This window comes from Pararge aegeria, chromosome 18 (genome assembly GCF_905163445.1).
Source record: "Pararge aegeria chromosome 18, ilParAegt1.1, whole genome shotgun sequence".
Lineage (NCBI taxonomy): Eukaryota > Metazoa > Arthropoda > Insecta > Lepidoptera > Nymphalidae > Pararge > Pararge aegeria.
Window position 1 is genome coordinate 5,542,581 of NC_053197.1, and position 15,457 is coordinate 5,558,037.

The window sequence follows — 15,457 nt, forward strand, 5'->3', positions numbered from 1 at the left end:
GGTGTCATCACTTGGGTGCCTACCCAATCTGTTGTCCTAACCTTCAGGGGGCAAATGCTTCCTGCTAAGGTATATTCATACCACACCTCACTGCCAGTTGAAACATATAAACTTCCAACAATACAGTGCCAGAACTGCTGCCGTTTTGGCCACATTAAAACAATCTGCAGATCTAAGCCCAGATGCTACAGATGTGCTCAGCCCCATACAGGTGACTCATGTTTGGTCATCAAGGAATTATCTACATGTTTACACTGCTCTGGTAGTCATTTTGCTACTGATAAAGACTGCCCAGAATTCTCCAGGCAGCAATCTATTAAAATGGTCATGTCTCAGAATAATAAATCTTACATTGAAGCATCATCTCAGTTTCCTCCTGTCCGCAGGTCCTATGCTGAGATAACAAAAGAAATGTTTACTCCTACTAATGTAACTTCCACCAAAACCTCCTACCGGCAAACAGTTTTCCGCTCTCCTCGTCCCCGAGCTCCTCTAGCAAAGGGCTACGATAAAAAAGCTGTTCAGACTATTGTCGGTGATTACTCCTCATCCCTTCCTAATGGATGCGCTCTCAACAACAATGTTGAGAACCCTCCCTCCCAAGGTAAAATGCTTGAGTTTATCTCCGAATTTCTACTTAGTATTGTCGCTCCATGTAGTGAAATTCCCTTACCGCCCAACGTTGCCAAAAACTTAAGCCAACTTTTTAAACTACTACAAAATGGGCCCAATAACCCTGCTACAGTGGAACTGTAAAAGTTTACGTCCCAAGAAACATGAGTTAATCTCTCTGATTAACCTTCATAATCCCACCATTCTTGCCATCTCGGAGACATGGTTGAGGCCTGGTTCACGATTACGGGTGCCGGGCTTCTCCTGTTTGAGGGATGACAGGAGTGATGGGTATGCAGGCAGTGCTGTATTTCTACGGCACTCCCTCCCCTACACCCAAATCGCTCTTCCTTCCCACAGTCAACAGATCAATGCTGTTGCTGTCCGTACCCTAGACATATCTTTTGTATCTCTGTATATTCCTCATCCCTCATCTTCTATTATTCCCGAATTACAAGCAATCTTGTCGTCCCTTCCCAGCCCTATCATAGCCATGGGTGATTTTAACACCCACCACACGATGTGGGGGTGCCATGCTAGTGACGGGTTTTCTCCATTGCTGATTGATTTACTTGATGATGTCAGTCTTTGCATCCTCAATGACGGTTCTCCTACTCGAAGGGTATACCCCAATCAGAACCCTAAATCAGCGGTTGATCTCACCCTATGTTCGGCTAACCTAGCATCGCGCCTGACTTGGAACGTGCTACAGTCAACCTGTGGCAGTGATCATTTTCCTATAATTGTTACATTAAATAATAAATCCTTACCTACCCCTAACTATGATCCCCTTTTAAAGTATAAACTTAAAAAAGCAAATTGGGAAGATTATGCCCTATCCGTTGATTGCATTGTAGACACTCTGCCCGATTTGGAAAGTGATGGAAACATTCTGGTATGCTATGATCTCTTTTTAAAATCTCTTATATCTTCGGCCGATTCCCATATTCCAAAAAAACACCCTGTGAAAAATCCGCTGCTTTCCTCTCCTTGGTGGGATGATGAATGCAGCGATTTATTTGGTAAAAGATCTGCTGCAGAAGAATTATACTCAGCCTGCATGACTCAGGATAATTTTAATAGTTACCAAAAACTAGATGCTAAAATTAAAAGATTAGTCTTCAAAAAGAAAAGAGCAAGTTGGACGCAGTTCTGTGAATCGCTTAGCCCTCGTTCACCCTCCACCATTGTGTGGGAAAATATGAGGAGATTCCGTCGCTCCCTGAGCCACGTTGATCCTTCCTCAAATAATCCTTCTGACTGGCTTAACAACTTTGCAGACAAATTAGCTCCACCTTATGTTCCCTATGTGGACTCATTTCTAACTACTACGCCAGCTCCAGCTACGGATGAAATGGATGCCCCCTTTTCCTTTTCTGAGCTTCAAATTGCTCTCAATGGTCTAAAAGATACAGCTCCAGGGGAAGATGGCGTTCCATATTCTTTCCTGGCTAACTTAAATGACAAAGCTAAAATTTATTACCTTAAAATAATCAATAAATGTTTGGAAACTGGTTCTATCCCAAACTCCTGGAAATCTCAAATTGTTATTCCTATCCTTAAACCTTATAAAAATCCCCTTAATTCAAATTCATATAGACCCATAGCTTTGTCATCTACTTTAGCTAAAGTTACAGAACATCTCCTTAAAAACCGACTGGAATGGTTAATGGAAAGTAGAAATATTCTCCCCTCCTCCCAATTTGGGTTTCGGAAGGGTATGAGTACAACAGACAGTCTCAGTGTATTAACAACAGATATTAGATTAGCCTTTACAAAAGGAGAGTACCTTGTGGGTGCTTTTCTTGATATTGCTTCTGCATATGATAATGTCCTACTTCCGGTGCTCAGGCAGAAACTACTTAAGCTGAGTGTTCCCTCGAGGATGGTTCATTTCATATGTAATCTGCTGTTTTGCAGATATGTTCTGGTAAAGCATCAGAATAATTCTCTTCCCCCCAGATTAATCTGGAAAGGCCTCCCTCAAGGCTCTGTTCTCAGTCCTCTGCTCTATAGCATATATACCCACGACCTCGAATTGTCTGTTTCTAGTTTTTGTACCATTTTACAATATGCTGATGATATTGTCCTCTATCACAGCTCAGGCAGTATAGAGGAAGTATCCTGTCGTATCAATTCTGCTTTGTATTATCTAGGCCAGTGGCTGTCTGACCATGGCTTGTCCCTATCAGTGGGCAAATGTCAGGCAGTGGTATTTACAAGGAAGAGATACCTCCCGAACCTCAACATCTCATTTGAAGGTCAAGCAATCAACCTTGCAGTTAAAGCTAAATTTTTAGGTGTTTATTTAGACACACGACTGAATGGAATTGCTCATTCTGAACACATTATCAAAAAATGTGAAAAAGGCATCAATGTACTACGAGCAATAGCGGGAGTTTGGTGGGGTGCTCACCCCTATACTTTAAAATTATTATATAATGCCTTAGTACGTAGCCACATGGATTACTGTATGTTTGTTTTAGAGCCTTTTAATAAATCAGCTGCTGAAAAGTTAAATAAAATTCAGTATAGATGCCTTAGAATTATTCTAGGTGCAATGAAATCCTCCCCCACTAATGCTTTGCAGGTAGAATGCGTTGACCCTCCTCTATCCATCCGTCGACAATATCTATGTGACCGCTTTATCAGCAAGATGTTACAGCTGTCATCCCATCCTCTTTGGCACCGACTAAGCCAACTATCACACGCACCTTGCTCCCGTAACTCGTCTTCCTACTTGCTAGATAGTTTCCTAAAGTATACCAGCCTTCCTAATCCCCTGACATCTTTCACAATCAACCCACTATATTCAACCCCATTTAAAGCATTAATATACAACCCTTCCATCATCACAGATCTAGGTCTGAGTAAAGGATCCCCAGATACCAATATCAAACTACAAAAGCATATTAGTCAAAATTGGTCAAATCATCTTATTATATATACTGATGCTTCAAAGCTGTCTCCAGAAGGTTGTGTTGGTGCTGCATGTTGGGTTCCTGTTTACAGAATTGTTTTAAAATTTAAATGCCCTCCCGAGTCTTCTGTGTTTACCGGAGAGGCCATTGCTCTTTTGGAAGCAATCCTGTTTGCACTGTCCCATAACGTACAACAGACGGTTATTCTGACTGACTCTTTAAGCTGTTTAATGTCTATTAAAGAAAACCCCTTTCGCAGCAAATCACGATTTCCCATTATCTTAAAAATCCGGAAGGCTCTGCTCTCTTGCAATCAAAAAGGACTATTCATCTTACTGGTTTGGATTCCAAGCCACTCAGGTATTCCAGGAAACGAGACTGCTGACTCTTGTGCCAAAACAGCTGTTGAGTCAGGTTCTCTAGATCATTTTAAAAATTCATCGCATGACCTATGTACTCTTGCCAAAACATATATGGAAACAGCCTGGAAAATTTTTTGGAATGATTCCAAATTGGTTAAGGGTAAGTTTTACGCTACCATCCAACAAAACATACCAAGACAACCCTGGTTTTGTCACTCTCGGAGTACAAATCGCTGGACTTCATCCACAATTTCCCGATTGCGTCTTGGTCATGCTAGCACACCTGTACATCTGGCCAAACTCCGGATAAGGGACAACTCCATCTGTGAGTGTGGCTTGGATGAGGGCACTATAACTCATATTATTTTTAACTGTCCCAAACTTACCTATCCCCTCTATGACGTTCTTCCTCCCAAAGTCCCCCGTCCTTTGAGTGTTAAATGTTTTTTAATGTTTGTTTTTAGTCCTTATTGTAGATTTTTATGTAAATATATAGTAAGTAATAAAATTAAAGTGTAATGTACAAAAAATATCCGTGGTAGATATATATGTATGTGTTGTCTGTGCTGCCTTAGGTTAAAGAGCTAACTAGCTAATAACAACTATTTCTTGGTACAAATTCAAAATTAACTTTTCATTAGTTTCACCGATCAATCTCCTTCGTGCCTTCTTCATCTACAAGACATTGGCGAAGTACCTTGTGCCCAGTTGGCACAGACAAAAGCCATAAACAAGAATTGAATTGAATTGAATTGATCTAAACTTGAAGAGAAAAAACATTTTTGTAAGAAGTTTCGGTGATTGTTTTTATTTACAAAGAACAATAGGTAGTAAATACTTCTTTCTTCTTTCAGGTTAAGCTACTTCTTGCGAATAATATATTAAACGGTGAACATGCTGCGTACAAAAATACATATAGCATTAAGTGCTATCGGTGCAACATTGGGAATATCTGCATTTATATGTTTTTGCATTGTTTACGCAAATATCGAGGCTGGAATGTGGGCGTTATTGTCCGGTAAGTGATTTGACTTTAACACCAGCACCAAGTGTACTGATTTATCGTATGACGTCAAATTCATAATCTACTTATTTGTAAAGTTAACACAACAATGTACTATACTCCGCTACATATAGCGCAAATATGCTGACCAGAATGTTCTTGACAACCTTATCTGGATACAAGATGTCATTAGTTTACAAAAATTGTTTTGGCACCTTGATATTGTTGTTGCAAGTGTTGTTGTCGGGGAAGGACCCGCGCCCTGTAGTAGACCGATGATTATCTGTTTATCCTTACTTCACAGTACAGGAGACCAATAGGTCAGATCAAAGATTATAATTTTGCATAAAAATATAGTCAAAGATGTGTACTAATAAAATGAAATATGAGTGTCTCTTGAAAAAATGTCCCTGTAGAACTAACAACTTTGCTAACTAGATAAAAAATAACCAGGTTAGCAAAGCTTTGAAAGCAGCTAGGTGATACTTGAAATATCCAGGAATTCTTTTCAATTTATCTATAACAGGCAAAAATATAGGATTATACAGCCTTATAAGAAATAAAATTGATTCAAAATGTCTAATCAAGGCTTTTTTGTAGGTATACATGCTGGACTAACTCTTATGCTTCACTGTCATTACTTGAAAGAGTCACTTCATGTGAACTTCTCTAGAAAAGCACTTCAGTACCTTGGAGACTTTGGCATAGTTGGCTTTGTGTCAGGCTCAGCCCTAACATTGTTCTACTTATTTTTGGAAATCTATTACAAAACCGGTGAGTCCCAATTTATTAGTAAATCCATCCTAACTTATATTATAAATGTGGAAGTGTACCAGTTTATGCAGTTATTACTTGCAAGGGCCTTTTTTTTTTACTTGCAAGGGCCTAGGATCCTTTACATTACCTAAAAGGTCAAAGACAAAGTAAATTTTTCTTTATTCAAAGGTACTTTTGGTGCATTGGTTACATACAAAAAGTGTACCTAGTAGTGAATAGTGATAGCAATAACTACATTCGTAAACTTAAAACTAAAGCTACGAGGGGACCAAACGCGCCTTGGTGTAAGAAGAAGCCCACAACAAATTAGCTGGGTGTTCTTTTTTTTATCACCATCACCAATAGCACACAGAGTTTTAAAAATAACCGTTGTTATCTATGTTAAAAGCTAAACCAATCTTATTAAAACCTGATGAATTTAAAAAGATTGCTTTAGCTGTATAATAGCTTTCATCCTGAAGCTATGGAGTGTTTGAAAAACCAAAACAAACAATGTCATCTAGTTAATAATAAAAGTTTTCCTGTGCATTAAATGTTTTATATGATGCCTATCAAGCTTATCTTGTTATTTATAACTTATCTCGCCTGTTGAAATTCTATTCTGTAACATGAGTCATATTTGTGAAAGTGATAATGTGAATTATTATCAATAGACTTTTGTTTTTAAGAAAACAACAGTTTTTATATAAAATGTTGGTAAATTAAGAAAAATCGGACATATGTCACTTCTATACCATAAAGACTTTATGAAAAGTATCATTGTTATAATTTTCATTACCAACTTAGCCTACTATGGCTTCCATTGAGTCTTCACTCCGCCTAAGCTTAACCAGCAAATGTTTTCAAATATATTATTAAATATTCATCCATATAAATTTAATGACATTATGTTTAATTGTTACAGAACATTTATCTTTAAAAATTGAAAAAAACTTGTGTGAAATTAGTGATATGTTGGTTACTTTAATTGATAATGAGTGATGTGATTTTATTTTCTTATTAATTTTTGGCTTTTTTCACCCTGCCTGATGGTGGATAACAATGTCTCACTAGTTTCTAAAGCAAATATACTATAACTGAAATTTATGTTTTATCAGATATCACGCCAATACAATCAAGCATAATCATCCGTATGATATGGTCATTCATGATGCTGAAATGGGGCCTCCTGCTGTACATGTGCACCAAAAAATATTTGCGCACGTACAACGACCACCAGCTGTTCACCGAAAACCCGAACATTGAAGAAACATAATATAGTAATGGTTTTTATTCCACCATGTATGTATAGAATATGTAAGTTCCAGTTAGTGGTTTTTAAGTACATTTTTTTTGTATATATTTAATGCACGGCTTCAAACCGGTTTCAAAGAGCCGATATTTATTTGGGTAACACGAATTCCGTAATCTCCGTTTCGTTCGGAAGAAAATGAGTCCGATTTACGCGCCCATTCCGATTCCCGCTCATGCGAGAAGAAAAGCGAGCGGTCAATCAACCCAGTCAACGCTTAAACGAGGAAACCACTTATTAACCGTGTTAATGGATAGCCGGTTAAAGTAAAGTTTTAACGAACAAAACCGCTATTACTAAATTTTTCCTCTGAGTGTAAAAAAAATTAGCGGTTTTTAATCCATTATGTTGATCGCACGTGAAGGTCAGGAATCAAAACTGGTGTCAATGCTGTAAATATATAGATTTAAATGACTCCCTTCAACATCCAGGAAAATCTGTAATCTGTAATTGTCAGTTTTTAAAGTTGTTTTATAAGTCAAACCTTGTGGATATTTCAGCACTACTACTAGATCTGTAACTTTAGTTTAGTTTATAGATTTGTGTAAAACCGAATTGGCAACAATGTTGTAACATTCAATGTGTATGCCCTTCCAATTACACGCAAAGCAAGCAAACAAAACACACGTTCTATAATCTCTTCTACACGAAAAGAGACTCGGAAGTATTCTGTAATTCAAATTCACAATAGCGAAGACTAGTTATGTTTGCTTGTCTAGCTAACAAAGGGGATGGGAAGATAATGACAGTTACACAAACCCCAAATGCTCGTAAGGTAGTCAACAAAAAAATCTCTCACCTCTAGAACATATCAACGGCTTTAAGCATGGCAATTGGCAACTAAATTAAGTAGGGATTTCCCCTAAACGAATGTACAATCATCATAGTTACGTTAAAATTTCAAACCGGTTTTAGACCCTGGTATCGGCATTATTTAGCCTAATGTATCGTTTATGAAACCAGTGAAATAGAGAAACCGTATCCAATTCGATTTGGATCAATTCAAAATAAAAACAAAAAAATGTTATGTATCGGTTTACCTTTGTTTTTTTTTTAAAACACGCGGCATAAACCGTTTAAATGAGATTATTTGAACGCTATGAATCATTCCGGTTTCCTTACGGTTAAAAATCGATCAATCAATTATCCGTTAGAACAGAAAAATATTTTTCAAATGTATCGGTTAATTAAAACCGGTTCCGAGCCCTGATTGTAACCAATAACCCTCCTTAAATTTTATGCACTTGATTTTACTAATACCTCCCGAGGGCCTTCGGTTCCTTAGCTACGAGTGTAAACGGTGCAACTGGTTTGTACACAAATCTAAAATCAAGATGCTCTAAAATAAATAGCGAGTTCTGAAAATTCCCAAGAACTTTATACTAAAGAAACAGCACCGTTTTAGTGTAAAATTGAGTTGGTAGGTGTACCTAACTAACAGATTTATTAAAGTAGACGATTTCTTGTTTTTTAAAAGGTGGGTAGATTATGAGGTATTGCTTTAATTAGAATGATTAAAGAAGAAATAAAAAAGAAGGTACTTATAACATGAAACCTTTGTAATAAGGTTAAAATAATAATTATCGGGTTCAAAATTCTCTTATCATAATATTTTAATTTATAAAATACTTATAGTACATTTCACGTAGAAATAGCGCTTAACAGTCTTACTGTAATTACGACGATATTTTAAATTAATGCGAGTGCGTTCGTCTTTTATATATAAATAGCTTTTACCAGTGACTTCGTCCTCCTAAATATAACTTCCGGGGATGTAAAGTATAGCCTACGTTTCCCTCCGGCACTTATCTATTAATTAAGACTCCACTCTGCTAATCGTCTGGTAGCGCCATTTTACGTGACACCAAGTACAATATGATATAATATTTTAACCAAGTAAAGTTGAAGCCAAACCAACACGTCCACACACGTTAGTGGGAGCGTGCAAATTTGCGTATTACTTACAACCAATAACGAGTCTTGCACAAACCGGCGCAGATTGTGATTGGTCGTAAATTACGACGGGGTTAGCCTCAGCTTTTAAGAAAATTATAAATTAAATGTTAAAAAATAATTAACTTTTAAATCCTTTCATGGCATTTTTGCAATCTATATTTTTAAAATTTGCAATGATTTGTAAAAAAATAGTACATTGTAATTATTATTATTGATGAGCTAGCTCTCAAACTAAAATTTTACTATAATTTTAATGAAAACATTTTGTGATATAGTATTTATTAATTTTTGCAAACAAATTAGACTGAAAATGGAAGATTGGCGGTATTAAATTAAGCTTTACCTTTTTTTTTTTAAATCAGGGGAATTAAGTAATAAGTACGAGTTTCAGTTTAAATTAATAATATAAATTAGTGAGATACGTATGCATGACTGAAAATATTTTATAAGTAAAAGCAAACATTTCGGTATTAAAATTGTATTGGTTTTTAAATGATTTAATTTAAGTTTTAAAATAATTTAAACTAATGACCAGGGTACATTATTGGCATTATTAAATTCCTTACTAGCTGTTATCGACTGTCGCAAATTAAATATTTTTAAAATAGTATTATTGTTAAGCCTAAAGATTTTATCTATTTATAATTTTTAATAATAAATAATAAATTCGTTTTGCAAAATAATTGTTGTGTGATTGTCAACCATTTAATTTTATTAGAACGTTGAAATCTGGATAGAAGTTTTAGATATTTAAATATAATATAAACTTTGATTAATTATGTACAGTTTAGGTTGCTGATACTTTTATAAGTGAAATTTAACTGAGTCTGACTAACTAAACCGAGATGTAAACAAGGACCGCATTGTAAGGAAGAGATAATCCGTACTCTGTTCTAAAACTCTCATAGTTGAATTAAAAACATTATTTTCTGACGTCGAAGAATGTAGAAAATTCACTGTATCACATGCCCAAAACTAAAAGCTCTAACTTTTCATGGTTTAGTCACAGCTTAGAAATGGTATGGACTAACGCCCGAAGTTAAACCATCTCATCCAGAATCTACAAATGGCGGATTGAAATTACTAATACTATTATACAGGGGCGAGTAGATTTATAGAGATTGGAACAATTGAATAAGACAGCACCACTGAATTTTATATTCCATCTGAAGTAATCAACTTGGGATTAGATTGATTTATTATTTGTAGTTATTTAAAACAGTGATCCACTAAATTCTATTTAGTTATTAAATTTTTAATTCAACTTTCCATTTTGGATTGTACACATTTAAGATGAGTTTATTCCATCTTGGAGCTTATTGCGTGTCATGTGTATGAGCAGAAAACAGTTGACATTAATTGGTCTTTGTTTAGCTCTTTCCCTCCCTAAATTCATCATCATCATCATCTTAACCGAATACCGACCCACTAGAGAGCAAGGGTCTCCTCAGAAGAAGGATCTAGGCCGTATTTCACCACGCTAACCAATTGCGAATTGGTCTAGACTTCTTATACAGGTTTCTTCACAATGTTTTCTTTCACCGTTGAAGCAAGAGATATTCTAATTGGTTAATTACGAGATGGAGAGAGAGCTATGTTGGGAGTGTCTCTACGTGATCATGTGAAATTACTAATTAGGAGACGCGTAGAAGAACTGGAGTTACCGGCATGGGTCAACGAGTCGTGAAGCTTAGTTAAGTGGCAATGGGCGGGGTACATAGCTCGGAGAACCGATGGACGTTGGCGTACAAGATGCTGAAATGGCGATCCCGCACTATAAAGCGGGTGCGTTGGTTGACCCCCAACGGGGTGGGCAGACGACATCGCTGGGAGCCACTGGAAACAAGCGGCCTAGGAGCGTAGGTTTTGGTTGGTTTTCGTAGATTTTGGAACTTACAGAAGACCTATGTTCAGCAGTTAACGTCCAACAGTTGAAGTGATGATAATGAAATTGATTAAATTATATCTGTATGCCAGTGATCAAACTCGCCCCCCCCCCCAAGGTAGGCCGTAGTCCTAACCACTAGGTTATCAACGCTTAAGCTATAAGGGTGTGGAAAATCTCATTATCAATTGAATAGCACCTATTACACCTAACCTTGCGTGCGCGCATCCCGTTAAAATTGTTAGCAACGCAACCTTGCTATGCATTGAAAATACCAGTAGAAAGACTAGCGCGCATCGTGCCGCACGTTGTTGCCGCATTCCAAATTTAAATACGCGCGGGAAAACATGTTTAGGACTTAAGTGGCGTTTCCTTCAAATAATACTTGGACAAAAAAAAAAAACGAATCGTGAGAAATATTTATGCAATAACGTCGATGTGGATTTCTTTTTAGTCATTGGTGAGTAATTTTTGTATTAAAAAATAATTATTTACGAAATAAATAGAGACTAAATAGGTGGATATTTAAGTAGATACGTAATTTAATTTTTATAGAATATCTTATGAAAATGAATTCATAATAATAGGTAGGTATTACTTAAAGGTAATTTTAATATAAATACTTTTTGTGTGCATAAAACTCAGTTAGGATAAATAAATAACATCGAAAAATAAAATAAATAGATACAATTTAGGCATTTATTATGTATTTGTTTATTGCAATTTCCGATGGAGGTAGGAGAATTCACAACTTATTCATGTTAACTCCTAAAACAAACCCGGGAGGGGAGAATCAGACGAAGGCGAGGTATTGTTATTTCTTCCCTATGTCTTAATATATAAAAACTACTTAAGTTACATTTTATTTGGGTACACTAAACTATTTCTTTAAAGTGTTTTATCACACCGTTTGGAGAATTATTATTTATAAACCAGTATCATACTTAGTAGAAAAGCTAGAATTGCAAAGCGCCTCACCAAATAGTAAAAGCATTTGCCGTCGACGACTGACTTTTTTAAATTATTTTATAAGAAGTCTTAATTCATTATTCTGAGCGTAGTATTTTTTTAATATTTAAATGTATGGATGAAGATTATGTGGAAAAATTAAATAGATAAAAAAGCTCCTTAAATTTTTTATTACACTACACTACACACTACACCCTGTCGTCTGATTATCAGTTGGGGAAAAAATCGCGGCTGGCAAACATACCGATTCTCCAAAAAAAAATTAAAAACTAGATAATATTTAGTTTATTACTTTCTTCAGAATATGTCTATTCGGCTAATGTAATAGATATTAAGCAGTAAAACATTTTATAAAAATAATGAATGGATATAAAATTATAACTTCCGTCCAGCTTCCGTTATAAGGGCACTGACAGCCGTAAAAGTTATTTAAATGAATTCACTTTTTTTCGTCAGATGCCACGATATGACTGGTTTATCGGTTACAGCTTCATTAGGTATTCTAATAGCAGATACAAGTGAATGGGAACTCGTAGAAAAACCTACTGTTAGCTTTAGAAGGGCGATCGAAGACGTTTTCATTTGCCTGGGAAAATCTTTAGTGTCTGTCTGTGTCTTTAGCATCGTCGAATCAAACTTAGGTAGCTTCTTCGCAGTTTCTTACAACCGTTTTACGGCTAAATAGCGCAAGGTGAAGCGGACGCTGTAATATTAATTTAATTAAATTTATTATTCTTTAACTAACGCACGGCTATTTTGGGCAGGAGAATTTTCTTCTACGGGAAGAGGATATCTACCTATCCCTTCTCACAGTTTTGTACACTCTTCGAGTTGCACGGATAGACGTAATACCAATCCAGTAATTGGTAAGCATTTATAATGCTTTGGCGCTCGGTCAAGTCAATTTTATCCCTTTTAATTGGATGAAAATAATAGGGGGATTAAATTTTTGTCTAGCTATACTAGCCGTGCTAGGTCGATTTTGATAAGATTTTAATGCATTGTACAAGATACAAATCTTAAGATTGAAAACCATTAAGAGGCTACGTGTGTTACCTACAGCATCATATTAACCCATTGCAGGACACGGGTCTCCTCCCACAATGAGCTGGCCTAGTTATTGATGGACTCCAAACTCCTTTGAAATCATTATGGAGAACTCTCAGGCATGCTGGTTTCATCACGATGTTTTTCTTTACCGTTAAAGCAAGTGAATGAATGAATGAATGAATACACTTTTATTGTACACCAAAGAAAAAAAAAGGAGTTACAAAGATATAAATACATATCAAGAGAGTACAATTTGGTGGCCTTATCGCTACATAGCGATTTCTTCCAGGCAACCAATGGCGTAAAAGGAAAAAATATAGAAAAGAGGTAGGTGGTGCAATAAATAAGATTTAATACTATACAAATATATATAAATATAACTACAATATATAACATACAAGTGATATATTAATTGTTTGAAAACTACATAACTTACCTACATAAGTAAATCTAACCAGGTATATCAAGTGAAAATAAACTTTGCATCATTTTATTACCCGTGACCTGTCAGTTCGTCAAATGTTAAACAAAACCATAGCGGCAATTTGAAAGCAATGGAGATTACCCGTAAAGAACCTAATGTAGGGGCATTCGTTCCACTGAGGGCATTGGCAGGTTCATCGTAAGTTATTCACGCAGATGCAGGAAGAGAAAACTATAAAAGTACCTACCTACCTAGCCAATAGATATCTCAGTACCTACCTACATCTTATGGTAACCATTCAACTTGTACTCAGGGCTAGGAACCTGGTTCAGAATAACCCATTTATATTTAGATTTCTAAACCTATTGGCCACTGCTAAAAATTCGACCATTATTAATTTAAATAATGAGTTTGAACATATTATAAGTTTCTTTTGTCAATGTAGTCACTGATTTTGCCAAGATAATGACAAGGTTGCTTGGAAGCATCCGGCTACGCTTTCATCTCTCACAAGATAGAAAAATGAATGTTAAAATGTAAAATGTAATTTTTTATGTTGGAAAAGAACAACTGCTGAGTTTCTTGCCGGCATCTTCTCGGTAGAATCTGCCTTCCGAACCGGTGGTAGAGTCACTACACACGGACAGACTTGACGTTTCAAAAGTGCTTGTATTAGGCCTACTTGAAATAAATGAATTTTTAATTTTGAATTTTGGTATTGACACTGTTAATATCTCTCTTTTTTTGAAAAGAGTGCACATACGTGTGTTGTGTCAAATACGTATCTGAAACGTTTTTTTTATTGACTTAATGTATTTGTGGTCATTTTTTTTTCAGTATTCTCTATATAAACTGTTAGTGTGGGTAATTTCATATTTCTCCGTCCGCGCAATTTTCATAAAAAGGGGTACAAAGTTTTTTCTTCACTTATTAATATACAGATTATCAAACTACTCTTTTAACTTTTTTCTTGCAAGTGTAATAATAAGGCTTCTCGAGGGCGCTTAAGGTACCTCCACTCATAGTTTAAAAGTAAATTATTACAATGATTATAGTATACTCTCGAAAAAGGTAGAATTCAAAGCAATAAATGTTTAGAATGAGCATGTAATCTTAGCGGTATTTAATTGAAAAAATATTTTGTTCGTGATACGGTAAAGTTTTGAGAAATTCCATGCATGTATTTTCATCCAAAATTACTCGGTGTCTGAAGATCAAAATTTTTTTTTTTAATTCCACTACTGGTGATAGGCCAGTGGTTAGAACTTCGCCATCACTTTCGGTGGGATCGATTTCGTACCCCACCTCTAACTTCTCGGAGTTATGTGCGTTTTAACCAATTATATATTACTTGCTTTAGCGGTGAAGGAATACATCGTCAGTAAAACTATATTATATTCTCAACCAGAGAGATCTCCATTATGTTCTCAAAGATGTGTGAAGTCTACCAATCCGCAATTAGCTAGTGTGGCGCACTACGGCCTAAACCCTTCTTATTCTGGAAGGACCTATATACAAGCTGTAGTGGGCCGGTAATGAGTTGATAATAATGATAACGGGTTAGCCCTTGACTGCAATCTCACCTGGTGTTTATGCAGTCTAAGATGGGAGCGGGCTAACCTGTCGAGGTATAGTAGAACGCCGCCGCGCAGATGTACAAAGTGTGAAGTGTGCTAAGAAAAAAATATATTGCGATTTAAAGTTGTAAAAGTAGTGTTTGTATCCTCTTTGGTTTCCGAGGTTTTCCGGAAGCGACCTACTTTTACCTTTCTAGAAAAATATTATCAAAGTATATAGAACAGGAGAACATTTATTCCGGTCAAAATTAAAAAATAATAATATAAGGTTTATTGCAGCCCTGGCAGATAACTTAAATCCATACCCCTTTTTGGTTCATTGCGGCAACTCTTTGTCGGTTTGTAGTTACTAGTCACGGCCAAACCTCACACGAGATTGGATTATAAATGCCCAAATTGACCCGCCCATGGGATCGGTCCCGGGGACCCCCACTGAAGACCTTTAGTTTTAAGTTAATGAATAGGTTATCGCCATCAACTTACTACCATGTACACACATATTTCTCATTTAAAGTCCATTCGCTTAGATACAGTCGCCTATGTGCGGTGCCGTTTACCCCCCTAAAGCATTTTGTCACAAATGCCGCTGCGCTACCGCGGCGTGTAACGTACATCCGCAGGTGAATTTGG

At 36.2% G+C, this 15,457-nt stretch overlaps 2 protein-coding genes across 2 annotated transcripts in view; both read left to right on the plus strand.

The window, feature by feature from the left end:
• The first annotated feature begins 4,686 nt into the window (after nt 1-4,686).
• Nucleotides 4,687-9,376, plus strand: LOC120631439 (heme transporter hrg1-A-like). Its single transcript, XM_039901022.1, has 3 exons — nt 4,687-4,913; nt 5,499-5,672; nt 6,773-9,376. The coding sequence occupies exons 1-3, from the start codon at nt 4,790-4,792 to the stop codon at nt 6,928-6,930; spliced, it is 456 nt and encodes a 151-aa protein (XP_039756956.1). The 5' UTR covers nt 4,687-4,789; the 3' UTR covers nt 6,931-9,376.
• A 1,738-nt stretch (nt 9,377-11,114) lies between these two features.
• The window catches only part of LOC120631630, a 62,935-nt gene continuing 58,592 nt past the window's right edge, over nt 11,115-15,457 (plus strand). Inside the window, exon 1 of the mRNA XM_039901285.1 lies at nt 11,115-11,267. The gene's annotated coding sequence lies outside the window, so the exon portion shown is untranslated. The remainder of the gene's footprint in view (nt 11,268-15,457) is intronic.